General features: G+C 51.6%; 9 protein-coding genes across 9 annotated transcripts; 5 read left to right on the top strand and 4 right to left on the bottom strand.

The window, feature by feature from the left end:
* Positions 1-393: 393 nt before the first annotated feature.
* On the top strand, positions 394-833 carry Z519_04800 (uncharacterized protein; the record flags this gene model as incomplete). The annotated part of the gene is made up of 5 exons (XM_016762544.1): positions 394-405; positions 464-489; positions 543-608; positions 665-713; positions 771-833. 5 exons carry the CDS (start codon positions 394-396, stop codon positions 831-833), a joined length of 216 nt encoding a protein of 71 aa, XP_016621491.1.
* Positions 834-1,743: 910 nt separating this feature from the next.
* On the top strand, positions 1,744-8,160 carry Z519_04801 (uncharacterized protein; the record flags this gene model as incomplete). Its single annotated transcript, XM_016762545.1, has 1 exon — positions 1,744-8,160. The coding sequence occupies one exon, from the start codon at positions 1,744-1,746 to the stop codon at positions 8,158-8,160; it is 6,417 nt and encodes a 2,138-aa protein (XP_016621492.1).
* A 727-nt stretch (positions 8,161-8,887) lies between these two features.
* Positions 8,888-9,701, top strand: Z519_04802 (uncharacterized protein; the record flags this gene model as incomplete). Its single annotated transcript, XM_016762546.1, has 2 exons — positions 8,888-9,149; positions 9,238-9,701. The coding sequence occupies 2 exons, from the start codon at positions 8,888-8,890 to the stop codon at positions 9,699-9,701; spliced, it is 726 nt and encodes a 241-aa protein (XP_016621493.1).
* Positions 9,702-10,348: 647 nt separating this feature from the next.
* Positions 10,349-14,220, top strand: Z519_04803 (uncharacterized protein; the record flags this gene model as incomplete). Its single annotated transcript, XM_016762547.1, has 2 exons — positions 10,349-12,229; positions 12,277-14,220. The coding sequence occupies 2 exons, from the start codon at positions 10,349-10,351 to the stop codon at positions 14,218-14,220; spliced, it is 3,825 nt and encodes a 1,274-aa protein (XP_016621494.1).
* Positions 14,221-15,833: 1,613 nt separating this feature from the next.
* Z519_04804 (ribosomal protein L33) lies at positions 15,834-16,081 on the bottom strand (the record flags this gene model as incomplete). The annotated part of the gene is made up of 2 exons (XM_016762548.1): positions 15,834-15,994; positions 16,069-16,081. The coding sequence occupies 2 exons, from the start codon at positions 16,079-16,081 to the stop codon at positions 15,834-15,836; spliced, it is 174 nt and encodes a 57-aa protein (XP_016621495.1).
* Positions 16,082-16,862: 781 nt separating this feature from the next.
* Z519_04805 (uncharacterized protein) lies at positions 16,863-18,493 on the bottom strand (the record flags this gene model as incomplete). The annotated part of the gene is made up of 2 exons (XM_016762549.1): positions 16,863-16,880; positions 16,940-18,493. The coding sequence occupies 2 exons, from the start codon at positions 18,491-18,493 to the stop codon at positions 16,863-16,865; spliced, it is 1,572 nt and encodes a 523-aa protein (XP_016621496.1).
* A 1,386-nt stretch (positions 18,494-19,879) lies between these two features.
* On the bottom strand, positions 19,880-21,541 carry Z519_04806 (uncharacterized protein; the record flags this gene model as incomplete). The annotated part of the gene is made up of 4 exons (XM_016762550.1): positions 19,880-20,156; positions 20,243-20,406; positions 20,498-21,384; positions 21,436-21,541. The coding sequence occupies 4 exons, from the start codon at positions 21,539-21,541 to the stop codon at positions 19,880-19,882; spliced, it is 1,434 nt and encodes a 477-aa protein (XP_016621497.1).
* Positions 21,542-22,430: 889 nt separating this feature from the next.
* On the bottom strand, positions 22,431-23,624 carry Z519_04807 (uncharacterized protein; the record flags this gene model as incomplete). Its single annotated transcript, XM_016762551.1, has 1 exon — positions 22,431-23,624. One exon carries the CDS (start codon positions 23,622-23,624, stop codon positions 22,431-22,433), a length of 1,194 nt encoding a protein of 397 aa, XP_016621498.1.
* A 579-nt stretch (positions 23,625-24,203) lies between these two features.
* On the top strand, positions 24,204-25,162 carry Z519_04808 (uncharacterized protein; the record flags this gene model as incomplete). The annotated part of the gene is made up of 2 exons (XM_016762552.1): positions 24,204-24,381; positions 24,432-25,162. The coding sequence occupies 2 exons, from the start codon at positions 24,204-24,206 to the stop codon at positions 25,160-25,162; spliced, it is 909 nt and encodes a 302-aa protein (XP_016621499.1).
* Positions 25,163-26,321: the final 1,159 nt, after the last annotated feature.

Here is a 26,321-nt window from a genome sequence, read left to right on the forward strand (position 1 = left end):
GGAGAGTGGTAATGTAAGACAGTGCAGGAGCATGGCGAAGGAGGATCGAGCTAATCGAGCCTTGAAGTGTAGGCTCGGCGACGCCGCTTTTGAAAAGCCTCTCACTTTCATTGGATACGCTTATGGCTTTAAACTTGGAGGACCAATTATTGTTCCCATATTCAATCTCCACGGAGGTGCAGGAACTGATCAAAACTGGTCTAAGGGGTGAGAACAGGGCGGCATCACTCCTGCTCCAATTCGGGCTACTTGCCCTGCTTGTCTTCTGGCTTGGCTTCCGAGCTCTTGCGACAAGCTCGTCGAAGGTCTTGCATTTGATTCTAAGCTGCTGAACTTCCTCGCGTTACCCTCATTAAGACCCCCAAGCCCTAAGCCGCCGCTACTCGTGCAAAGATGCCTGCTGTGGTATGGCTCTGCCTCTTGAGATCTATGTCGCAGTTCAAATACTGACCAGCCATCGCAGTCTCAGATTTCCAGCGGCATCTTCAAGTACGAGGCCCCTTCCAGCTCTTCCGTCTCTACTCTTGCTCACTCCCTCACAGTGGCCTGATGCGCAAAAATGCTACCTGGTTGACGACTATCTTTCTTGGAGCCTTCACATTCGAACTGTGAGCTCGTGTTGATTGCGACATCCTTTCTACTCCGAAACTGATACACTTCGCAGGGCGTTCGAGGGTGTAACGAACTCTATGTGGGACAACTGGAACAAGGGTGTACGTGCTCCGTGATGGACAAGATTGTGGAACGCAGATTCTGACTCTACAATACAGCGGCAATGGAAAGACATCAAGCACAGATACATGCAGCAAGCTGAGGAAGAGGAAGAGGAGTAGTCGGGCCACCACTATACATTTGGAGTACGGAGATGCCGTCAAGGCCGAAGGACCCCGATGAAGCAAGGAAAGGAGAAGTCACCTGCAAAGCAAAAGACCTAGGAAGACTCTGTACATAACCACAAACAACGAGGACGAACCTGAATTCGAGACCATCCCGTGACCTTACCAACGATATCATTCCCCACGAGAGAGGCGGAACTACAAGTAGGCCATGTCTGTGTTTCGGACAGCCCCATTGAAATAGACCGGCTCGCCTATCGTTGAAAGAGTACCAATGATACAAATCGGCTACAATTCTGTGGCGGCATGCCCGACGGAGACAGTCGAGATTAGACGGTCTCTTGGTCTTTGGTCTGGGACTCTGATATCCACATGTGCTAGACCTTGGGAAAGAGAAGAGAGTTGAGTGACGGATTTCACGGATACCAGTAGAACATGCGTCCCCATCTCGTGACCGTATGATGTTCCCGATGCGAACATTACTTGTTACGTATGGAATCCGGGGACAGAAGCGCACCGAAGACGAGGCGGGCATAATTGCCTCGCGGGCTTGGCCTCCAGGTAACGCATCGTGCATACTTGGTAGTCGTTGCATCTCAGCCTTCGTCACGCTTCCCTTCGCCTAATCGTAACAGAACTCCTACTTTGCCTCCGGCAATCTGCAATCCACGATCCACGAGATCCCATCCACTATCGGAGTCCGAAATCTGGGTTGAGAACCTACCCCAAGCACAATCAACCCCGTTCAGTTGGTAACAACCAAACAACTGCGCAAGAAACAATCATTCCATCCCCGCCTTCCCTCACATCTATCCACGCAGCCAGTTCCCAACGATACCCTTCTCTGCCGGAATATACTGCTCCTGCACGTCCAAATGTGGGCCACAGGCACCACGGGACTCTCATCATGACAACGCCAACCTCCAGCCTGGACCGCCAACTCCGCCAGGCTCTCTGCGATCACCCGCGGCTGCATGACTATCGCTACGATGCCAGTGCAAAAAACAGTCTCCTAGAGATCCTCTTTCGGTCTCTGACCAATGATCGAGCAGATTACTTGGGCGATCTCTTCCCCCAGGGCTTCCCTCCCTCATTCAAGCTGCAAGACGCGCAGGGAGTACAAGAGAATGCTGAATACAGTGCTGCTGCTAGAGGTCATCCATGCGGACACATTTTCAAGCCGGGAGAGGCCAGCTATCATTGCAGCACCTGCACCGACGACACAACAGCCGTCCTTTGCTCGCGCTGTTTCATTGCTAGCGATCATGAAGGACATCAGTATAGCGTAAATGTCAGTGCGGGAAATAGCGGATGTTGCGACTGCGGTGACGACGAAGCATGGAAGAGATCTGTAAAATGCGCCATTCATACAGCCAGTGACGACTGGACAACAACCGACGAGCATGTTTCTCCCTTGCCGGCAGATTTGCAAGAGTCTATTCGTATCACAGTCAGCAGAGTGTTGGATTACTTCTGTGATATCATATCATGTTCTCCGGAGAACCTGCGCTTGCCCAAGACGGTGGAGTCGGTGACCCAAGATGAAGTCAGAAGTAGGCTCTCTGCAGAGCACTACGTTTCAGGGGACGAGATCGAAACCAATCCTGATTACTGCTTGATCATCTGGAATGACGAGAAGCATACAGTTCGTGAGGTCCAGTCGCAAGTGGCGCGAGCATGCCATCAGCGTGAGGCGTTTGGTTTGGCCAAAGCCGAAGAAGCTAATGACATCGGCAGGAGTGTGATCAGGCACTCTCGCGACCTCAAAGAGCTGACGAGAATGGCGAAGATTATTGAAGAAATCAAAGTAACAGTCACGATCAGGTCGTCTAGGGATACTTTTCGAGAACAAATGTGTGGCACAATCATTGAATGGCTTGCTGATATTGCTGGTGCTAGCATTGCAGGAGATAGCCATATCCTGCGGCGCGTTATATGCGAAGAAATGCTCCAGATCTGGCGGATCGGTAGTCAGGCTTGGAATGCTAAGGTGGGGAGAGAAGATCTAGATGATCATGGCGACGAGGACGATCGCGATTACAGAAGGAGGTCAAGGCGTCGCTATTTCCACCCCATTCAATTTGCAATGCAAAGGGCAATCGTGAGAGAAATCCTGGTTGACAATGAAGTCAGTGACGGTAATGAGACTGGGGAGGTTGATGATGACGAAGAGGACGAAGATGAGGACGACAATGAACTAGTCGACATGGATGATCGAGAAATGAGTGATCTCATCCTCACAGCGGCGGGTTTCGATGCGCCACATCCTCTGAATCTCTTCGAACAGCAAGCAGCCGATGCGGATGTTACAGATGATGCTGAGGAAATGGACACCGACGGCGACGGGGAGTTCTTGGATATTGCCGAACGAATGGATATGGACGGACCGTCGCCTCCACCGCCAGCTCTTCCTACTCAGGATGTCGGAGACCCTGGAAACAATGTGACAATGGGAGGGGATGCATCTCCCACGGACCCAGACAGCAATGCCAATTATCTCAACATACCTAGGACGCCTGCGGTCTCTGTCCGGACTACACACCATCGATCTACGCCGCCAAACCACTGGAAATTGCCTCCATCGAGTCAACCTCCGCAGAATACAACTCTCCCCGTCTATGAAGATCTCACGAAGAATATCCGGGTGGATTCCATGATCCTCTTCGATTTGCGCTTGTGGAAACTTGCAAGGACGAATATCCGAGATCTTTTCATCAGCACACTTGTCAACATTCCTCAATTCAAGCGTATTCTTGGACTTAGATTCTCCGGCCTGTACACAACCCTCGCCCAGCTCTACCTGGTGGCAGACCGCGAACCAGACCATTCCATCATAAACCTGTCATTGCAGTTGTTGACCACGCCCTCTATCACGGAAGAGGTGATTGAGCGGGGGAATTTCCTCACAAACTTGATGGCCATTCTTTATACCTTCCTGACTACCAGGCAAGTGGGATTTCCGAAGGACCTCGACCCAGGGGCCACCCTAGGCTTCGATGCTGGGTCCGTCGCCAACCGTCGACTTTACCATTTCTTCTCTGATTTGAGATATTTTCTTGCCTCGCCATTTGTACAGGCCAAGGCCCGGAGCGAGCCACAGTATTTGTTCCAGTTTCTCGACCTTGCCAAACTGTCCCAGGGCATCTGTCCTAACGTGCGAGCTGTGGGGGAGCATGTTGAATATGAAACAGATGCCTGGATCAGTGCCTCTTTATTGACCCGCGACATCAACAAACTATGTCGACAGTTCGCAGAAGCATATTATGTGTCAAGGGACAGCAGCCCTTCGGCTCTTCGCGCAACTTGGGATGCAATCTCGCATGCTGCAGGTATCGCAATCATAAATTCTGTCGGCCTCGAGCGACGGCGGTTTGAGCAGGCGGAGATCAAGGAGCCTGTCCGATTTCATACTGTAGCTCCTTATGGCTACAAAGTTGTCGACTTCATAGTTGAGAAAGGCGCCTTGAGTTTCCACCACCCGTTGCACTACACGCTCTCCTGGTTGTTGGAATGCGGCAAGGATTTCAAACAGTCCATAACCACCCTCCGAGACACCGCGCAGACATTCTTGTCACACCTGCATGATACCCCGCTGGGTCCCCGGGATAGCACAATTAAAAATGCCCTCAATTCAGTCGACGATGCACTTCTTGCAATGTTCGACTTCCCACTTCGTGTTTGTGCCTGGTTGGCGCAGATGAAGGCTAATCTTTGGGTCCGAAATGGAATGAGTTTGCGCCATCAGATGGTACAGTACAAAAGCGTCGCACACCGCGACGTTGGACACCACCGAGATCTGTTCCTTTTGCAAACTGCACTTGTGGCCTGTGATCCCAGTCGAGTACTTGCGTCGATGATCGATCGTTTCGGCCTTTCTGCTTGGATGCGAAGTGGCTTCGACTCCCTCGAGATCTGCGACGACAATCAGATGCTGGACCTTGCAGAGGATTTTGTATATCTTTTGATCAATCTACTGTCCGACCGAGACGCTCTCATTTCCGGCCGAGACAACCCCGAGTCTCAACTTCTTACGCTTCGAAAAGACATTGCTCATACACTCTGTTTTAAACCGTTGTCATACTCTGACCTGTATTCTCGCCTGACGGAAAGAGCACAGGACCACGAACAATTACAGGAAGTTCTCGAGCAAATGACCAAATATCGGCCACCAGAGGGCCTACACGACTCTGGCTTATTTGAGCTGAAAGAAGAATATCTGCAAGAGCTGGATCCATACAACTCCCACTTCACAAAAAACCAGAGAGATGAGGCAGAGAACATTTACAAGAAGTGGATGGGCAAAAAGTTGCACAAACCACCGGAAGACATCGTCTTGGAGCCCAAGCTGCACCATATCCCGTGTGAGGCATACACCAGTCTCTGTGCTGTTGTCAACACCACCCTTTTCGCAGATGTTATTCACAAGGCTCTGATCTACGTCGCCCAAGGCCACAAGTCCAAAGCCGGAGTTTCGGGAACACGCGTCGAGGCATTTCTTCAGATTGTTCTCCAACTTGCGCTTATTGCTACTTTAGAAGACAATTCCACGGACGACGCACCCGACGGTGCCTCCTTCGTTCGACATGCCATGAAACTAGAACTAGAATCCCACAATAGCCTACCATCCACCATAGTTGCGGTGCTGTCCAAGATATGGCTCATGGAAGAATTTAGCTCTTGTCGAAGCAAAATCAGGCATATGCTACGACTTTTCCATCAAAAGCTGCCTCATCAGTTCACTACCGCAACTCGGAACTTGGATTTCCCTTCAGGTAGATTCGACACAGCATCTCCCGCTAACGTTGAAAGCGAGATCGAGGCCAAGAAGAAACAAGCAATGGAACGAAAAGCAAGAGTCATGGCTCAGTTCCAACAGCAGCAACAGAGTTTCATGGACAAGCAAGGCATGACCGACTGGGGTGACGAAGACCTGGAGTCTCCTGATGAAGAATTACCAAAATCGACGGAGACTCGCCATTGGAAATATCCTGCTGGATTATGTATCCAGTGTCGTGAAGATACGTCCGATGCAAGATTTTACGGCACGTTTGCTATGGTCACCGACGCTCACATCTTACGGCAAACGTCTACGCATGACGTGGACTTTGTTGGTGAGCTCTTTGCGATCCCCGAGAATCTAGACCGCTCTATCGAGAGTATCCGGCCATTTGGGGTTTCTGGCTCCAATCATGAACAGGTGAAGCGTCTGACAGCCATGGGCCAGGAGATCACGGTTGATTTTCAAGGTTTGGGTGGAGGTTGGCCAAAAGGCTACACTATGAAGGGTCCGGTCTCTACCAGCTGTGGCCACATCATGCATTTCACGTGTTTCGAGAACTATTATCAGTCGATTACACGGAGACACTCACAACAGGTTGCCAGGAACCACCCCGAAAGGATATCGTTGAAGGAGTTCGTGTGTCCCCTTTGCAAGGCGCTTGCAAACTCATTCCTGCCGATCATATGGAAACACTCACAACAATCTTATCCCGGAGCCCTTGCTGTTTCGCAAGATTTTGACTCCTTCTTGTACAATATCCTACCGTCAGTTGACGCGCCGACCGCGGATCTGGACCCCTCATTTGATGCCCATGCTTCACAGAACTACTTACAGACTCTGGCAACATTCTCCAACAGCTCCTTGGCCCCAGCCGTAGCTCGCTGGCAATCAGGTGATCTCACCATAAGCCCGACGAGCCAAGCATGGGCCGAGCGACCAGAGCTGACAGCTTTTGCAGAGCTCGCCAGCATCTATGGTCGGCTTCGAGAAACTCTCGCCATAGTTGCAGCGACGAGCCAAATTGCGGCTCCGAGGGAGGACTCGAATCTGAACCACTTTCAGCTCCTGGTCAATACCTTGGCAAATACGATAGCCTCAGTCGAGATTGGCCACAGAGGCCGCGAGGCTGAATTCGGCACTTCGTTGTTGACAAGCATACCACAGCAGACGCTCAGCCACTTACAAACGGTGTCATCCACGTTGAGCGCCTATGCGGCTACTGGCGCCTTGACTGTCCGTGGTTCGGTCGAGGCTCAATACAGAGAACTTTGCGGACAGCTTGAGCGTCAGTTGGCTGGGACGACGGGAATTATGACTCCATCAACCGAGTCTGAGAGGGTTTTGCCTCTCCTTTGCATGGATCCTTTCCAGTTTCTCGTCCAGACAACGATGGTGCTTAGCCCTATTCGACATTTGGAACTCCGCCACGTTTTGCAAATGGCTCTGACCGTCGAGCTCCTCCGTGTGGTTTTGGCGTTTCTTTACAATCCCACAGCTCTTCTGAAGGTGGGTGAGAAGCTCACTCAAAACCAGATTCGGCATGCTAGCCTTCCAACCACGGAAACGGAGCAGCTGCGCAGTGTGGAAAACATTGCTTTATGGGTGGGTAAGCAGATCCAGCAAATCGACGAAGGTCACCGCGTCGAGAGTGCACTGCAACACATGTCACCAAGCATGGCTGGGATGCTGTTCAAGCTATGCAAGGTGTATGGCCTGGCTTTCCTCCGGAAATCTGCCATCTTCTTTCACGTCGCGCATGGTGTCGACTTCCCAACCACAGCAGGCTCAGAAGCGGGGTTGTCGGAGCTCGAGCGTCTATGCCATCTCTTACATTTGCCAAATGTTGGTGACATTCTCACATCATTTAGCGAGTATTCAGCTTGCGCCGCTCTGAAAAATCGGGCAGCCATTTGGCTATTAGATTGCATACGCTTCGAACTGAACACCAAGGCGATGCCTCAGCTCGTTGGGCACCCACTGGGTATCCAACTGCTGCACCCGGCGCCGTTTGAATTGATCGGGCTTCCGAAGTATTTTGATGTGCTGATGGAAGAAGCGCACAAACGAAAATGTCCTACCACGGGTAAAGAGGTGTCGGATCCTGCTCTCTGCCTCTTTTGCGGGGAGATATTCTGTTCCCAGACTGTCTGCTGCCAGACAAATGACAAGCGCGGCGGCTGTAATGCTCATGTGGAAAAATGTTCGAGCCCGATCGGTATGTTCCTCTTTATACGGAAATGTCACGTAGCACTACTGCATGTTACAAAAGATTCCAAGGCTACTATTGCCGATGCTATCCGGCGAGGTCATGGGTTGTCACCAAGTTCTACTATGAGCCACGGATCCTTTTTCCCAGCACCATACTTGACTAAACATGGGGAGACGGATTCGGGGCTGAGGTCGAAACACCAGTTGATTCTGAACCAGAAGCGATATGACAAGCTGCTAAGAGATACGTGGTTGATGATCAATGGCAGCGTCTGGAGCACAATTGCTCGGAAACTGGAGAGCGAGGTCAATGCTGGCGGATGGGAAACGCTGTGAACACACAAACTGGGCGGACCATGATAGGAGTATACCCGTTTGGGTCGTTGTGAGTCGGAGTAATAGGTGTCACGAGACCATGATGAGAAAGCAAGGAGGCTCCGATGCGTTACCGAGTACGAGGTACATAGGTGATTATCATTCAGAGTCCGAAGGCCCTTGTTGTGATATCCACGGTAATATGATGAAACAAGTGATATACGGAGTGCTCGGTCCATAATCACGTGCCACTGGCATAGCAACACGCAAATGGAGGCGAGGCTGCCAAGCCTTGTGATGGTTTCAAGTGGGCGCTTAATAGAACTTCACTAACCCAAATGGGGCCAGCATGATTGGTCTATAATTCTTCTTCTCACGTTTCATCACTCGCATCCCATCTCCAATCGCCCTCATCACACTTGTTGTCCGGGTTGTCTTCGTCGTGTCGACCCAAGGACCGACCTCAGAGGCCCCTGGTCAGAGGCAGTGCATTTGCCCAGCACGCCGTTCGAGATGGCGCCGTCCAAGGGTCGGCAGCTATGCAGACGCCCATCCTGTTCAACATAAGCTGGGTCGATACCGCAGGAGAAGACAAGACAACCTCTACTCCGTCCGTATTTCTGTTTTCTCGCATCTTCTTCTGCTGCTCGGAACTGTCCTCCATAATCTTCAAACAAGTCGCTTTCCCTCTCCCCGAGGCAATCAAGAAACGCAGGACGAAATTCTCCTTCAAGGAGCCATAGTGACCATGACTTCACCACTCGCACGACCATCCCGGCACGTCCTCGCACTTCTTCTATGCCTCGACTTTCTCGAATACTCGCGGGCCCTTGCACAGTCCGGTGATGGCGGTGGAGCTCAGGGCGTGGAACCTGGCGACATCGGCTCCAGTCCTGGAAGTTCCACAGAAGACGCCGGAGCTGCAGGTCCGGATACTGGTTCGGTAAACCTGAGCCGGGGGGCTACGATTGCAATTGCCCTGGTTGTTAGTATCATAGTCGTCCTTGGTGGTGAGATTCCCCCCAATGACCTAGAATCATCATATGCCTTTGAGTACTGGTCGAATGTCCTAACATGGTGGATTTTCACGTTTCGCAGGCACGATGACCATTTTGTTCTACTTGGCAAAGAAGAGACAATGGAAGATCAAGGAAAGCATTCGGCGGTCAGCAAGAAGATTCACGAGCGCGGTCAAGGCCGTTACGACACCAATTACGCCCAAGAAAATGACTTTCTCTCCGGTTGAGAAGAGACGACTGGCCGAGGACACATTGAAGAAAGCGAACGATCAATTATCAAGATCCAAATCGGATGCGACCAATGAAAAGAAGCCAGGGAGCGGAAGCCGATCGTCGTCGACAGGCAGCAGTCGTGATCTCGAAAAGGGACTGACGGATTCTGCTGTCAAGGTCGAAACAAGAAGGGAGAACGACGCAGCAGGAGGCACGGCTGCAAAGAAGGACAAGGAACGGCCAAGGCTTCCCAGTGTCACCATTCCGTCTTCGGCCTTTGAGATGGACAGCCCGAAGACACCCTTGTGGAAGAGAGTATTTGGACGATAGAGAGGTGGTCCGGAACGACCTGAAGCGAAACTCTGAGGTTTGGCTGTACGAATTAACGAACTCCTCCGGGCGAGTACCAATATGGAGGGAATGTGGTTAGGGAACATATTGATATGTCGGATATGCCTCTTCTTGAAATGATACCATGGCAATGAGCAGAACAGGCAGACAGACTTGAATCTCTCTGTTTGCATCTTTCCCAATGGATTCTCTCCGCTGGACTCCTCTCTTCAGGAGACAGCGAGCGTTTTCATCAACTACCTGGATTGATATGCAGTTCCGAGATTGGCATTCTGCAACAGTGATAAACGGTCTGATCTTCCGGCATCAGAAGGTGTCCCTTTCGCGATTCATTGCCTTCAGCGGAAGAGTGCGTCGCCTCAGCCCTTTGATCGATGGCCCTTTACACTCCTCTGCAACTATGAGATTTGGTCAGCAGTCCGAGATGAGAAGACTCGTTGCTGATGGACGTCTGTGGAAGCATTATATGACTCGTGCCTCGGGAGTTTGCCACGTTGGCGCAGTTGGCAGTAACCTCAGTCTTGGCTTCGTTGACTGCCATTGCCACTGCACCTCCTTCAGTCTCCTCCCTCGTCACCTCACTCTCATGTTCTCAAACCTTGTCAGCACTCATCCAATGCTGTGCAATGGCTTCGGAATCCCATGCGCCAGAAAGCTCTGATGTTAAGGCCCTGTGTGGCCAGCTACAAGAGGACTCTCACCGGGACCACACCCATGGCATTGAAGGTAAGGCCATGCTGCCACAACACACTTCTTCTAGCACCCACACTGACGTCGACGATCTAGAGGATCGGACCACATCCGCCGAAGCAACTCCTGAAGCACTGTTCAAAGACGGCCATGATCCTGGGCACGACCACATCAGCCGCCTTCCTGCTCTACTTGGAAGAGAAGGTTCGGGAGTTGTATCGAGTGATGAAGTTCAATTCGAGTTTGCACCTATCCAACCGAGTCACCTCAACCACCAGCATATGGAGCCTTCCAGTTTTGTTGATAGGAGAGTTTTCAATTGCTCGGACTCGATGCCTTCACCGAAGATCGACACCCTAACAAGAGCGAGTTCCATTGCTCATATGGCGGATAGTGTGGGTGTAGGTCCAATGCATGAATCGAGGGTTTCAAAGACTCCAAGGAAGCACCGTCCAAAACCGACCCAACATCGTCAGATGCATCGACCCCGTACTACCGGAACTCTCCCGCAGCCTTCAGAAGAAGATCTGCTTTTTCTTCTCATGTCCCGAGCACGAGAAACACAAAAATCCCTAGAGAGGCTGGTCTTCCTTGAACACGAAAATCAGAGTCTCCGACGACTCCAGGGACAGACAGATGCAGAGCTTCGACAGATGGCTAACGCACGAGATGAATGTGCTCAATACTCTGAGCTTCTCAGAGATAGCTTGGACGTGTTCAGGGAGAAGTACTACAAGTTGAAGAAATGGGCTATGGAGACAAACAAAGACTGCGAGATGCTGCAGCAAAAGGCCGCAGAGTTCCAACAAACTCTCACAGCCTTGGCCAAAGACAGAGATCAATTGTTTATGCAGCTGCAGGAAGTGCGGTGTTCCTCACGCGTGACCTCAGAGCGAACGGAAAGGGTCCGCGAAGGAGTTCGTGAGGCCAAATCAATGGCGCAAAATAGTGTTACAACTATCAAGCAGTTAGATGCTTTCGCCATAGCTCAAGACGAGCATTTGAGGAGCGAGAAGCAGAGATGTCGAAAGTTGGAGGCTCATATACTCCATTTGGAGCAGGAGAAAAACAAGCAGAATGTCAAACTTCACCACCAACACCAAATCACCAATAAAGCACTGCAGGATCTCTCCAAACAGCTCGGCACACTTCAAAATGAGAAGTCAGAAGCGAATACAGCGGCCGAACACATCAACGAGTGCTTGCATCGAATTATGTCCATGATTGAGGACGATCTTGAGGACCTGATTCGGTCGAAAGAAGATTACACATCAGTGAACGCGTCGCTCACCAAGCTTGAGGGTTCGCTTTCCGAGAAAGTTCAGACAGCGATAGCAAGCCTCAAGCATGACTTGCAACATGACGTCTCTACTCAGGCTTCGAGGTTACTATCAGAAGTACAGTCCGGTAATATTGAACTTGTGGAAGCAAAGGCAGAAGTGGCTCGACTAGAAGGAAAGACAGAGCAGACGCAAGAGATCATAGAACTGCTTCGCGATGCAAAATGCGAGGCACAGAGACATGAGACAGAATTGCGAGACGTCAACAAGAGTCTCAGAAATAACAAAGAAGCAGCCCAGATACAAAGTGAGGAGCTCCGGACTTCATTGCGTACGGTCACGACAAAGTGGCAAATAGCATGCTCTGAGCTTGAAAAGTGCAGACAAGACAAGATCGAGAGGCAAGCAGAAGTCACTGATTTGACCATCCGTCTAACCGAAGCCATGCAAGAGCACAGCTCTCTCCAAGCCGAGTTGACGACCATCGAAGACATTTTGAGCGAGTCCGAACGGCAAAATGAACAGCAAAATACAGAGGTAGGGCAGCCAGATCCGTCTGACCAGACGTTGCTAATCTGAGACAGTTGAATCACATGAGTGCTCGACTTTCAAATCTCCAGACTGACCTAGACCATGAGATACAGAGAGCACTGGCGATCGAAGACGAAGTGGCGAGTATCAAAGCCCAGGAGTCACAAACACGACATGATCTTGACAAGTCTCGGGCAGAAACGGCTACGGCTATCGAACATCACCAAGAGTTGCAAGAGCAGATAGGTATGCTTGAGCAAAAGTTGAGTCAGGCAGATGACGATTCTCGAAAACTTGAGGAGACTCTTAATTCTCTGCGAGAAGCTACGGCTGAGCTGGAGGATCTGAGACAGCTGCGTTGCTCTCTCCAAGCGCTTAAACAAGAGTCTGTATCTCAGCTCCAGCAAATTGCGGAAGATTCAACGGAGATCCAAACCCTCCAAAGGCAGATCGAGAACCTGCGAAACAGGTCTGCTCATCTCGACGAACAAGCCCGAGAAAGGGACAGACTCGCAGAGGAGAACACCATCATCCATACTGAGCTCAAGGACTTGCGGGGACGGCTCTCTGAGCAGGAGGATTTGCAGGAAAAGCTCCAGCAGAAGATCACCGAGAATGCCGTCCTGGAATCGACTCTTACTGCTGCTCAGGGTCAGACAGCTCGCATCAGCGGATTAGAAACAACGAACACCTCCCTCGAGGAAGCCGTCACGTCTCTTACAGAGAACCTCAAACAGTTGAATGAGCAATGCGCTCAGATTGCACCCTTGCAGGAGACGGCCAAGGAGAAGGACAATCAAATCACGGAACTGCAGAAGCAATTGTCGTCACTTGGCGGTCAGACTGACGAACTCAAAAATCTCAGAGGCGAATTGCGACAGAAAGAAGAGCAATTGACACTCATGCAACAGCGAATCCTAAGTCTTGAAGGTGCCGTCTCCAATGCCAAACTCGATGATTACGAGGCAACTCGACCCCAACAGCAACCAAGAGGCGCGGATCGCTCAGGAAACGCAAAGAGCTTCCATTACAATGAATTGCATCACTCCCGGCCGAGTTCCAGTGGCGGCGATGCTCAACTTCTCAATGATGGCAGTCCTTTGCATTCCAGTTCGTCAAATGCCTTGACTGGTGTTATGAGCGTTGTGCCAGAAACACAAATCGAAGTCCAAGAGACTCTACCCGTGGAGCGTGAAAGCCTCTTGTTATCCCCAGAGCAAGGGCAAGTGGACTATAGTTCAGCACTCGCCCCAGTCTCTACCCCTGATGGGGAGGCAAATCTCGAAAATGTGATTCATCAAGACCTTGGCCATAGCACTAGGCGCTATGACCGCAACCGGGTACATGTCTGGCCGAGTAAAGGGACTGCTAGCAATAGCCGCGCTGGGGAATCAGGTGAACAGGCCCTACCTAGCTCGAATGAGTCGCAAAGCGATCAAATGCTTCTAGATCAGGTCAGTCAAGGCGATTTGAAGGTTCCGAATAATTTCGACACCACTGATATCGGTCTCAACTTTACCATTTCTAGTAGTGGGATCACCTCGAAGCAAGGGCCCAGTCCAAGAAGATTAAGAAGTGAACTTCGGGTACGGAACTATCACACTGCTTCTCCCGACTCAAGTGGCGAGTCTCAAGGCCATCGTCCATCCACACCTGCTATCATGCGTGAGCGGTATCAGCCCAATTCAGCTGCCAAACGTCGAATGGACCCGGACAACGTTGAGGACAAGGCTTCTCCAGAGAATTCTAAACGTCTCAAGCGGAGGCCAGCGAACCTGGAAGCGAGGAAGCCACCACCAATCACGCCAAAACAGAGGGTGGAAAAGTCTTCATCTCGAGCCACGGTCGGCTTTCGTAAGGACAGTACCGCCGGCGGCACCAACAGCGTTGTAGGAACGAATGCCCCCGGCCCAGGAAAGAGTCAACGAACATCCAAACCTGCCCGTAGAGGCTCCCGCCAAGACAAGTACGCCACTCGGTTTGCTGCGGGGACTTGATAGAGAGCAAAGCAAGAGATACTCTCAGACAAGAACGGCATAACGAGAACGGAGAGTGGGCACGATACGAAGAAAAGGAAAATAGAGAAAGAGAGAGAGAAGGTGTGTTGTGAGAAGCTCCTGTGAATATTTTGCTTTTGGCTGTAGCGATATGTGTGTTGTATATGTTTTCTGCTCTTCCCATGGAGCATCGATTCATTGAGTTTGATGAAAGGACTTGTCGGTCAGTCAGTCAGTTAAGACGCCAGCTGCTGCTAAATGGTATGTATGGTGTATCTCACGGGATAGATCGTTGCGCAGATACAGGAATGAAAAAAGCGGCAACCAAGCAAACAAATATAACTTGGAAAAAGGAGAAATCCTTTAACGGGAATAGCATATCGTCTAAAGAGACTCCGAGTCGAAGTCAATGTTTCGAGTGAGGACGTATCAGGACAGGTAAAAAGACACCATCTTCATTTTCTTCTTGTGAGGCCAGAGATGGGCCTGAACGGCCTGAAGTGCCTCAAGTGTGTGAAGTGTGAGAGTGAAGTGGCGTCAAAGAACTGGCAGGAAGCTGTCATAGCTATGATCTTAGAGAATCTCTTATTGTACAGTACAGTGTGGAAAACGAACATGCGGTGCGCCTTCAACCTTCACCGTGGCCAGTGAATGGCCTCCCACTCTTGGAATTCCTAAATACCAATGGAACAACTACGTCTTATCAAATGGCACCGGATCAGACTAGACCGTGCCGTGCCGCTTATTCCAGAACAATTTCTTTCCTTGTCTTGTCTTGCTCTTAGTTGGCAGCCCTTGGTTGACGGCTTGGGTCGGGTGGGAAATTCAGTTCCGTATGCGTGTGCAGTCTCCTTCAAACGGAAAGAGCACATAGGTCTGGGCGGTGTCTATCCGGCTCACTTCCTTTCCAAGACGGCTGTTTCCCGTGTTTGCGTGTGTCGTATTTACATTGTGAGGCGCATGGAAGATTCTCACCAGCGGTGTCTTGTTTGCGACGACGAGCTGGGCTTGTTTTCTTGGCCTTGAGGGCTTGGCTGTGGAAGGTTTGGTCGCATGTCGATTGAGAGTGGAGAGGGATGGAGTACAAGGGGAGCGCTGCGCTTTTCTTTCTCGAAGCGGCGGTTTCGGACATGATAATCAGTCTTCCTCGAGCTGGCGCGGGCTGAATTGGGATCACTGCGGCGAGCGTTCAGAACGCGATATGTCGATTCGATCTCATCCCCTGGGTACGGCCCGGGTAGCTTTGTCGATTTTGTCGTTAAAGGCAAGTTTTCAGAAGGTGGGATGTTCGAATTGAGGCCGAGTCGTCAGAGGTACCCAGCACATTAACCGAGTGCTTCCCTTGTCAGAGTCTAGGCTGCCGATGTACTCTCACTCAAACGGCGCCCAGCGGCAGCTTTCTGGAGAGACCGATTCATCCTTTTCTCCAACCTCAGGATTTCGCGTGCCTCGTGCCCCCGTGCCTCTTCTCACTTGCTTGCTAGCTTCCATAGCTTTTTTACCTTCTCCTTATCCCAAGCTACTATGCAACCAAGCGAAGCGGGCGAAGTGAACCCCCTCAACTGTTTCCCTCTTGTAATTTCCTCTTTTCCTTTGGGGCCGTGGCGGCAATTTTATTTTCCTCGTTTCTGTTCCAAGAACAGCACCTGCCTCTTGACCACAGGGTCGTACTTCATCATGCTCAGGGGTCTCGACGTGCGAGGGCGTACCATCGTCCTGTAGTACCCCGTCATGGCCATGGAGATCAGGCGGACGGCGATAGTGCGGGATTTGGCTGTGGCATAGGATGTCAGTTAATGAATAGCTGTTGGGAGAGGGTGAAGAGGGACTCATTAGACTAAGACGTACGCTTTTTGGCCATTGCTCGCGGATGGGTCGAGTGGAGAGTGTGTGAGAAGAGTCTATGCTAGTCAAGCGAGGGCGATTTACAAGGGTTAACTTCTAGATGAGAGGGTAATGATATTGACAGAAAAGCAGGCCGCGAAACCCAATGGAGAGCTTTAGTCGGAATCTTCAGTCAGAATAGGACGCCAAGGCCGAACAAGTGGTCGTGTGATCCGCCGTACGGATCACCCAGCTTCATGTCTACGGTGGACTATTTGATTTTTGCCCCTTTCTTGCCTTTTTTTGCTCATTGAGCCTTACCTGGGCCAACACAATATTAAGAGCCACGAAGGAATTGTGTGTCACCGAGGTTGGTTTTCAGGAGGTCCCAGTGGCCAACCCGATGTATTGAGAGGCAGCTTTCAAGCCCAAGCATGCCGATACACTAAAAATAGGCCATTTAATTCGCGATGATTTCGCTGCTTCGTCAGCGACGGCTGCAATACTTCCCTCCGTTATCGATAAAATGACTACCAAGCGGGACCTGAGACAACGCCAGGCCCATCCTCTGAGTTCATCGAGAACGACTCAAAATCCCTCAGGTGAATTGATGCAGCAAAACCCCCGCTTTTAGGGTACCATGGGTCGTCATGTCGTATCGTTTTTGTTGTTTCCGGACTTGACTTTTTATAACCTGCGATATGCATGCTATGCGAAATAAAGAACGCTATGTACGGCGCATCGGAAAAGCTCTGTTGTCGGCATGACAGCTTTGTGGCAGTCGGATCAGTCGGCATAGAGAGCATCGGTCTCATCAATCACTGCAATAGTGGATCCTAAAAGCTAGTCAGCGTCTCTCCGATCAAAGACACAGTCTTCTTCAACCAACACTTACCCGGTAGTGTTTTTGACTGTTGGCCTGCTTCTCCAACTTGGCCTGATACCGATTCTGCGCCCGTCGCTCCTTTTGTCTGGCCCTAATCTCCTCGGAACGGGCATCTCGTCGCTGCTGGCTCGTGGCGCCAAGCATACCGGCCTCACCGCGTCTCATGAGACTATTTCGAGGAGGGGTTGCCGGAAGATCCACGTCGTCCATTTCCGCGTCTTCTGAGCTTCCCTCTTCAATCAATCTCTGGGCACGTTCCATTCGTTCGGCTGCCGTGGGGTAATTATGCAGATTCTGCCGGTAATATTTCCTCAAGCTTCGGTGACCAACCACCCTGCCACTGGGAAGATGCATTTCATGTTCGTCGTAGAAGACCGCGTTATTGTGGTGATGAGCGTGTGAGTGCCAGCCGTCTGCGTTGCGGTGGGGTCTGGGATCGGTGTTGGAGTGGTGTCTGTGCAGGGGAAGTCGTTGATAAGATAGGGTTCGATCGTCATTCGGGACGGAAGCAAGTTCGTTGGTGTCGAGCGAGGAGAAGGAGGAGTCGGTTTCCCAGCCATCGTCTGCACCGTCTTCTGCTGTGCCCTCCAATTTGACTCCACCATTCTGTTGTGCATTTGCTCCTTCCATCTCGCCACCGGACCCTTCCTCACCATAGTCGGAATATGTGCTGGAGAAGTCATAGAACTGTCCGACCTCGATCATCTCCTCCTCTGTCTCAAAGGCAATCTTACAATGCCCCTTATCTCTCATGTGAGTTTGCGCACCTTCCGCATTACCCCTGAGTTTGTGACAGTACAGACACTCAAAGTTTCGGTGGACTTTGGCCTGCATATATCGGATCAAACCTTCCAGGTCAACCAGATAACTCTGCTCGGGGATAAATAGGCTATGTATCCTAGTCATGTGCGTGACGCTGAGTTTCAAGTTGGGAGAGTCGTAATTGCAAAATAGACATCTGGAGAGGGGAATGGACGAGATTTCGGCCTTTTCTGGTGACATGGGATGATCTTCTCGAGGCTCTGCGTCTGGCGGAGGGTTTGAAGGTCTCCGTGTCATTCCAGGCATATCTCGGATGGACGTTTCTTTCATGCCTGCAACCACTTGCTCGAACTCTGCTTCCGCCACTGGATCTCGAGGTTCCGAGTCTGCTGTCGAGTCGACTGTGGATTCCGGCCGCCGCATGTCGGACGCAGTTACGGAATTTGCATCTCGTGCTGAACCCCTGTCTGACGCCACTTCTCTTGTCTTGTGTGCCTTGCTGGCAAGGTGATTCTGATATGCGTTTTCACTATAGTATGTCTTCTGGCAGGTGGTACACAGCTTGGCGTAGGCAGCTTGGGCGGCGGCGGCATTAGTGGTCGCCTGAGCAGCCAGAACTTTCTCGTTGTAGTCTTCAGAGGAGACTGCAGGTAACTCGGCCAACCTACGCTTCAGGTTGTATCTGTGCCAGTCACTCCGCATGTGAGTCCGTTGGGCATCACTGTTGCGAAAGGCCACCGCACACGAATTGCAGGTGTAGGGATGAGTCTGCGAGATATCGACACGAGCCTCGGTCGCCATGGTGGCACTGTAGGTAGGAGGTGCAAGAGGTGGTAGGAAGGCGACGAAATGAGAGCGGGCAGAGCGGGAGGCTTTGTGCGTCGGGGACCCTTGGAGTTGTCGAGGTTAGTGAGTGCGTGAGTGCGTGAGTGAGTGGGATGGTTGCAGCTTTAAGGATGCAGGGCAAGGCAGGGTGCACCAGCGAAATGCCTGGCTTTGGCTCGCTCGGCCAGTGGCGGGCGTGACCCGCGGCGACACAGACAACCAGGAACGAAGAAACGGGAAAAAAGTGGTTGTGGTGGAGTAATTTACTGTACACAACTTTGTGCGATGGTCATTTGGTGACGTACCTACGCCGTGGGCAGGGCAGGGAGGGGAAGGGAGGGCAGGGGAGCCAGCCTGGTGCCTTTCCACTCATTCTTACCCCCCTTTGGCCCACGGTTAGGCTTTTTGAGAGGGGGGAGATACGGATGGTCAGCTGGGCCTTCCACAACATCTTTTCTTCATTTCTCAGGAAGCGGAAATGAGCGGTTCTGGTATCAAATGCGGCTCATGGTCCAGATAACGGATGGAGAAAGCATCAATTTTCTCACCACGAGGTCCAGGGCGATAAGGCATTTGCCTAGACCAGCAATGCCTACTGTTTGCCCTACACTAATACCAGCATGTCAACGAAATGAGGTCCCGGGATGGTGCATTTTGCATCATTCGTCGTAACCAAGCCCGCCAGGGAGGACGGGCCAAAATCTATTATCCTTCTATCCGGGTATCTCAGCCATTTCTCATCATGTCCATAGCGCCACCAGCGTGATGTCCCTGGGCTGTCGCAGCCTCGTGCATGCGCCAGACCCCTGAAAGCCTTCTGGAAACCTTCCAGCGCCACCCTCCATTACAAACCCTAGTAAAGCTGACAAATGCCGGCCCCGTTGGTTAATGCCCCCTTCCAAGCTTTTCGTTCAAAACAAGCATAATGCCCCTAACATTACAACCCCTCCCAGTGGATGGAAAATCCGTTTCTGAGCCGCACCATTCACTGCAGGCGGCGTTCCCGATGCTGTGGCCGATGCCGAAAGCGTTGATGTTCTGCTCGACACTTGACTCGATGTCGCCAATGTTGTACTTTGTTGTGAGCTTACCGTGCTGGTTCTGCTCCGGTTTTCGCCTGTTGAGCTTCTTGAACTAGTCGTCGACAAACTTCTGTTGGAGACCGAAGTTAATCGACTTGTTAGAGAGGATGACGCTGCAGATGAAGCTGGGGTTGAGATCGATGCACTGCCTGAGATGCTTGTGGCATCTGTGCTGCTTGTGATTGGGGTCCCGACAACGGTACCAGAGTTTGACAGGGCGGACTGTGACTGGGAACTAAATAAGCTAGTGAAAGATGAGCTTGCGACGCCTGAGGGAGAATTAAATGTGGATACGGTTATTGATCCCGTTTCGGTGGAAATAACTGTCGTTGACGCCGTGGCGGAGACTGAGGTGGGCACAAAGCTCAATATCAATGTGGATGTCGAACTGAGGGTCGAGATAGGCACTGTGCTTGACAATGTACTCGCAGCTCCAGGAGCTTCCGATGCCGTAGCACTCGAGCTCTGGGGAGCGGAAGCTGCGGAGCTCGGGCTTTCGGATGGTCCTGGGGCCGAGGTCGAAGAAACAGCTGGTGCTGAGCTCGCTGATGGAGAACCTGCTACACTTGTGATTGGCGATCCTTGTGTAGTCGCAGGCTGATATGTGGAGAGAGGAATCGCAGCGGTGTTGGTGATGAGGAACCCCTGGCTATCGTAGCTCTTTGGTGCTGTCGGCGCCGCCGGATTGATGGTGACCAGTGTCGGAAATCCTTGCTCGTTGTACGACTTGACCACTTCAAGCGAAGCCGAGGCCGAACCCAAAGGCAAGGCTGCCGACGAGGACGAAGAGAAGGACAGGGATGTTGACTAAAGACTGGTTAGCCCATATACACCACATTTGGAGCTGGAGCGAGAGAAAAATTCACTGACTTGTCAGCCCAGAAATTGAAGAGCTTACCACAGACACTGCTGTGGCTGTGGCCGTTCCAGACCACGGCCAGCCTGTTCGCGTTGCATACACAGAAGAAGTGTCGCCGCTGTTCCCAAAGGCCAGCGGAGCACTGTTGGGCACGGAGGAGGTAACGGCGGGTGCTGTCCCGGACGAGGCAGGTGTTCCATCTCCTTCACTGTTGATTTGGCCGCCAGTGGAAACAATGGATTGCCATGTGCCGCTGGTTCCACTGTAGGTATACTGGGACCCGGTCGAGTAATCTGTGACGTGGACAGACTTCACATACATGGTGAAGGGCCCCTTCGAGTAATCAGTGACTCCTCCAGCCCACTGAATCGTGCCCTCGGGATTGGATGGATCACCACCAGCCCAGGCCCCCAGTTTGACGTACATGGGAGTTTGTGGGTACTGGCCGGCTTCAGCCTGTTCTTGAGTCATGGCTCGGACCGTAGCCCCGTCGATTGACCAAACAATCTGGTCAGCAGTCCAGTCGATGCTGTATGTATGGAACTCGTCATGGTTGTTGGGTGCCCCATGGTAGGCTCCTCTATTGTAACCAGTTGTGGTGATGCCTTTTCCAAAATAATTGCTCTGGGCCTGCGTATTATCCCCGCCTAACCATTCCCAGTCGATCTCGTCAAGGCAATCAGACTGCAAAATCGCGGCGCTGACTATTCCTGTTCCTGGTGCAGCTTTCACCACATAGTCGACATGCCCGAACATGATATACCAATTCGAGGAGAGGGTAGGGGCATCGCCATGCTGGGAGATGGTGAAGGCTGCACCGTCGGAAGTATAGCTGACAGCTCCTGACGCGGTGAACTCGCTTGAGGAGCCTGCCGTAAAATCAACGTCGACGCTCCTGCCCAGCGCGGGGTCTGCAGGACATCCACCTGAGCACAGTCAGTCATCGTACTGAAAAGCGGTGGAGGAAATGGACTCACTCTGCAGCAGAGGGTTACATGACGAATAGGTCTGTGCTTCCGTGCTTGGTATGAGAGAGCAAAGGATCAATGCAGCAAGCACTGAGCCTGCCAGTTTGGGATACATAGTGTACAGGGTTAACAATATCCAACGCCGGAACAATGCAGCAAGGGTCAAGCACAGAAAAAATGCGGGAGGAAACTAGCAAACTCTAGTCGATAGCATGACAAGTAACCCAAAGTTCATCAGCGGATATTTACTGAACAAACAACAAGGACAGATTGAGAGTGAATGCGGCAGGGAAGAGAAGAGAAAAAAGATTCCATGGCCATGGGCACAAAAGTACAAGTAGTCACTGACGGTTTTCGCGGCGAGGTGGCTGGTAGACAACACGACGTCAGCTTCTGCGACAACACCACAATCTCCTGACGCCAAAACCCGAGGAGTCGGGAAACATTTTCGACCAATTCAGTTTAGCCGTGAGCCAGCAGCATGTCCGGTCATTGGCCATTTCTACAGCAAACGAGTTCTATTCACGGAAAACAACGAGATGGACAACTGGATTGGAGAGATTGAAGGAGGCTGGAAGCCCAGCTCGAGGCAAGCGAGGCTGACGCAGAGCCTTAGCGTCGAAGATCGGACCGAAAGACCCTCCTCGCCTCCTTGAACCCTGGCGGCTGCCCAGAACGTCGGTGGCTGGGCCCCCACTAAACCTTCCTGGCTTGGCAATACGCAAACCACAGTGGCGCCAAGTACTGGGTAGCACCACCAAGGCTCCGCGATCCAATTGGCGGTTTCCTCCTCGTTTGCAACCTTCCCCACACACAGCCTTGTTGTCACTAACGTGTCCCTTGTTCACAGGCCCAGCCTTGCCCACCATGGACAATCAGAGGCCTCCAAGTTTGCCTCGATTGGATTGAGCTGATATGATAGGTGTGGGGTGTCGGGTAATCGGACCCCATCTCTTCCCTCGGGTGACCTATACGTGTTGATGCCACTATTAACCCGTCCAGACTCACTCCTCCAGACTTTTGATTCCTCTCTCATGCTGCGAAATGCTGCTATACTCTTTTGGATACTCTTCGATGATCCGTTTGAGTTCTTTCATTTGGGCTCGGGCCTCCGGCGTGATCTCCTCGTAAACATCTTCGAACATAGCTCGTATCGGTGGTTTCTTGACCTTTTCCGCGGCCGAAAACTCTCGCAGTACTTCTTTGCGTATCGACGCCCTCGCTTCCTTCTCTTTGTCTTCATCCCAGATGCCCTTCTTTTCCATCCACTTCCGTAGTCGAGTAATGGGGTTGTCTCTCCGTTTCCACTCCTCAACCTCTCGTTTGGCTCGATATGCAAAGCTGTCATCACTGGTGCTGTGGTGGCTGACGCGGTAACTCATAGCTTCCACGAGGATGGGCTTGCAGTCACCTTCAAGAGCTCGTTTCCGGGCTTCCAACATAACCTCCCTCACGGCAAAGATATCGTTGCCGTCTACCCGGATGGTATCAATGCCGTACCCCAGTCCTCGACTGGCAATGCCATCTCCCTTATACTGCTCGATACTGGCTGTCGAAATCGCGAAGCCATTGTTGCGACAGACAAATACCACAGGGCATGATTTGGTGGCGGCGATATTCAGTGCTGCATGGAAATCTCCTTCGCTCGCCGCACCCTCTCCAAAGTAACAGGCGACAATCCGAGGGGGAACATTTGGGTTGATGAGGCGCTGCATCTTCAGTGCATATGCAGCCCCAGACGCTTGCGGGATCTGGGTTGCTAGAGGACTCGAAACGGTATGCACGTTAAGCTTACCACTGCCGTAATGTACAGGCATGTTTCGTCCTTTACCGTGATCGTCCTTGTTCGAAAACAACTGGCTCATCATCTCCTTTAACGTGAAGCCACGTTGGACGAGCACCCCCTGTTCGCGATACTGCAGGAAACAGACATCGTCCGGCGTTAGTGCCGAGGCCGATCCTACGGCAATACCCTCCTCGCCCGCAGAGACCATATAAAAGCTGGTCCGTCCCTGCCGTTGCGCGTCGAACATAATCAAATCCATGATGCTGACAGTCAACATATTGCGGTACCACTGAATGATTTCTTCGTTAGAGGCTGAATGGGGGTTTCTGGTATTGTCGACAATGTTGCCATCAGCATCCATTATTCTGTAAGTGGGCATGGCGTTCTCCTCGGCTGGATTCTGAAACTTCATGGTCGAGGTAAATTTGCTATTCAGGGCTCCTGGAAAATGTACTCTAGCGGCGTAGGGTCAGTCAGGAAAAGCTTGGACAAGAAACGGCAACGTCGAAACGTACGAATCCGATCCTACTTTCTGTGCTGGTCCGGCAGACCAAGTATCGCTTGCCCATCGTAGCCCTGGTCGCCGGAGTAGTACACCGTGTTTGTATCTGCAGGATGCCACCAAGGGCCTCAAAACAGCTCGACTTTTCATCTTCACTCTTCCAAAGCAAACACCCGCCCTGAGCAAGTTTAAAAAAAAGGTCTGCTGTTGCGGGAGCAGATTGACAAGGGAGGAGAGAGTTGGAATGAGGATTGCTGAGATACAGTCAATGTTGAAGGGGACTTCGGTTATCCTCGGCCATGAACTCTCCTGAGATAAGACGCCAGAACCGGAGAAGTCGATGACGGATGTTCGGGCCTGGTGATTGGCTGTCTGGGAACCAATTGAACTAGACCTTTTTTGGAACCGCGACTACAGAAAATTGGCCTTGAGCTCCGAGCTCTTCTTGACTGAAGTTCTACGGCACCGGCTTGCATCTCACTCGAACCAATGCTTCGTACCTTTTATCGAAGGCCTCGCCGCCTACAAGACTGCCCTGTTGGTACGACACCGGCACGGCGACGGCTTACGACGAGCTCGCTAAGACCCCAACAACTCCCTGGTGAAAATGAACGAACAACTCACTTCGGCTTCGAGACCATTTCGGAGACGCAAAAGGAGGCCAGAGGTAGCATTCACAAGCTGACCATGATATTCAGATTGCTTATGCCTTTCTAGTGGGTGCTGTCTTCTCCTCGGTCGCATCCTCTTATGATACCATGAACGATCTGATGTCCCTGGGAATCCATCGCCTGTGGAAGGATTACTTTGTCCGCAGTCTCAACCCGGGCAGACGAACCAGCGAAAAAGGGTGGAATATCCTTGATGTGGCGGGCGGCACCGGCGACATTGCATTCCGCATGCTTGACCACGCGACCAATGTGAACCTTGATCTCAAAACCAAAGTGACCATTGCGGACATCAATGCAGACATGCTAGCTGAGGGCCAGAAAAGAGCTCAGGAAACACCGTATTGGAATTCAGGCAGACTGTCATTTATGGAGGGAAATGCTGAATCCATGCCTTCTGTAAAGTCCGAATCGATTGATCTTTACACGGTCGCATTTGGAATCCGCAATTTCACAAACAAGGAAGCCGCCATTCGCGAAGCATTTCGAGTCCTTAAACCAGGCGGGGTTTTTGCGTGTCTAGAGTTCAGCCACGTCAACAACTCACTGTTCAATGCTGTCTACAAGAGGTGGAGCTTTGGTGCAATTCCTTTGATAGGCCAATTGGTCGCCGGTGATCGGGACAGCTATCAATATCTTGTCGAAAGCATCGAACGGTTTCCCACGCAAGAGGAGTTCAAGGCAATGATCGAAGAAGCCGGATTCGTCACACCAGGACAAGGCTACGAAGATCTGACGGGAGGCATCGCTACCATCCATCGAGGTGTGAAGCCTTTATAGGCTGTTTTCAGTTGTCTAGATCAGTCATCGACTGTCCTACCATTTTCCGCTTGAACAGTCCAAGCCCAGGTACCGGAGAAGGAGCGTGTGCCCTCCTGCTACTCTGCTGTCAGCATGCACACCGCACACTGCAGCACTGTCGGCCCCTGCATGAAATGAATATCTCGGGGGCTCCGATCCCCTACGCACATATGATCATTGCAGGTGTCAGGTCCGCATACCATAGGAACACATTGTCGATCTGGCGCGTTGAAGTGTATCAAGGTACAATTCTTATCGCGACAACTCTGCCTGTGGATCGGCCTTTGCGGTCTTGACTGTGTCCATGTAGCCGGACGACAAGACGATTGCCAATGTCCGGAAATTGCGCCATATAGGCATTCGCAGCCGGTTGAGCAAGAATATTTCTCAGCCGCCTGTATTGCAGCCAGTTTATCGCCTCTCAAGGGGGAAAGGAATGTACCAACACCATGTACTCATATACACTCGCACTTCTCCCAAGAGGACCATTCCAGATGCTCTCTTCCTCTACCAATCGATTCATAAAGACAATGTCCTTCTGGAGACATGGCTAGCACTAATGCAAGCCACATCTTCCCTTTTCGGCCGTCATTACTTGCTATCATACCTACTAAGGCCTATCAATAGCCCTACAAGTACTCACTTCCAACTAACCTGGTGAGCCTCGGTTGGGGCGGCTCTCACCCCACAACTCCGCCTCTTCCCTTGATCTGCTGCAAAGTAGTACGCGGTCCTTTACTGTGTGCAGGGAAACCTGCCGGGTAACGTCACACTACCATCTGGCCCTAAGCTACGCTTGTGAAGAGGGCTATGCCGAATCTGTGTGATTTGACGTGAGACTGTGACCTATTCTTGGATTTTGCCTGTCTACAGCAAATCTACTGGGAGGTAATCTCGAGGACGTACTGCTCCGACCGTCGTCGCCTTTTGCTTTTTTTTTTGTTTCTTTAAAGGAAGTCTCGTGGGTGGAAAAGCACTGAGCTCGAGGATAGAATCGATCGCGAACACTACACCCAAGCACTGCCACTGCCCAAGCTTCTGAACTGGGGAAATTGGGTTCAACCGGCCCGGAAATCGCGAAGTGACAACATCACCACCACCCACCGCCGCATTCCTCTGTCTTAATGGGAGATAGTTG

This window comes from Cladophialophora bantiana (assembly GCF_000835475.1).
Source record: "Cladophialophora bantiana CBS 173.52 unplaced genomic scaffold supercont1.6, whole genome shotgun sequence".
Lineage (NCBI taxonomy): Eukaryota > Fungi > Ascomycota > Eurotiomycetes > Chaetothyriales > Herpotrichiellaceae > Cladophialophora > Cladophialophora bantiana.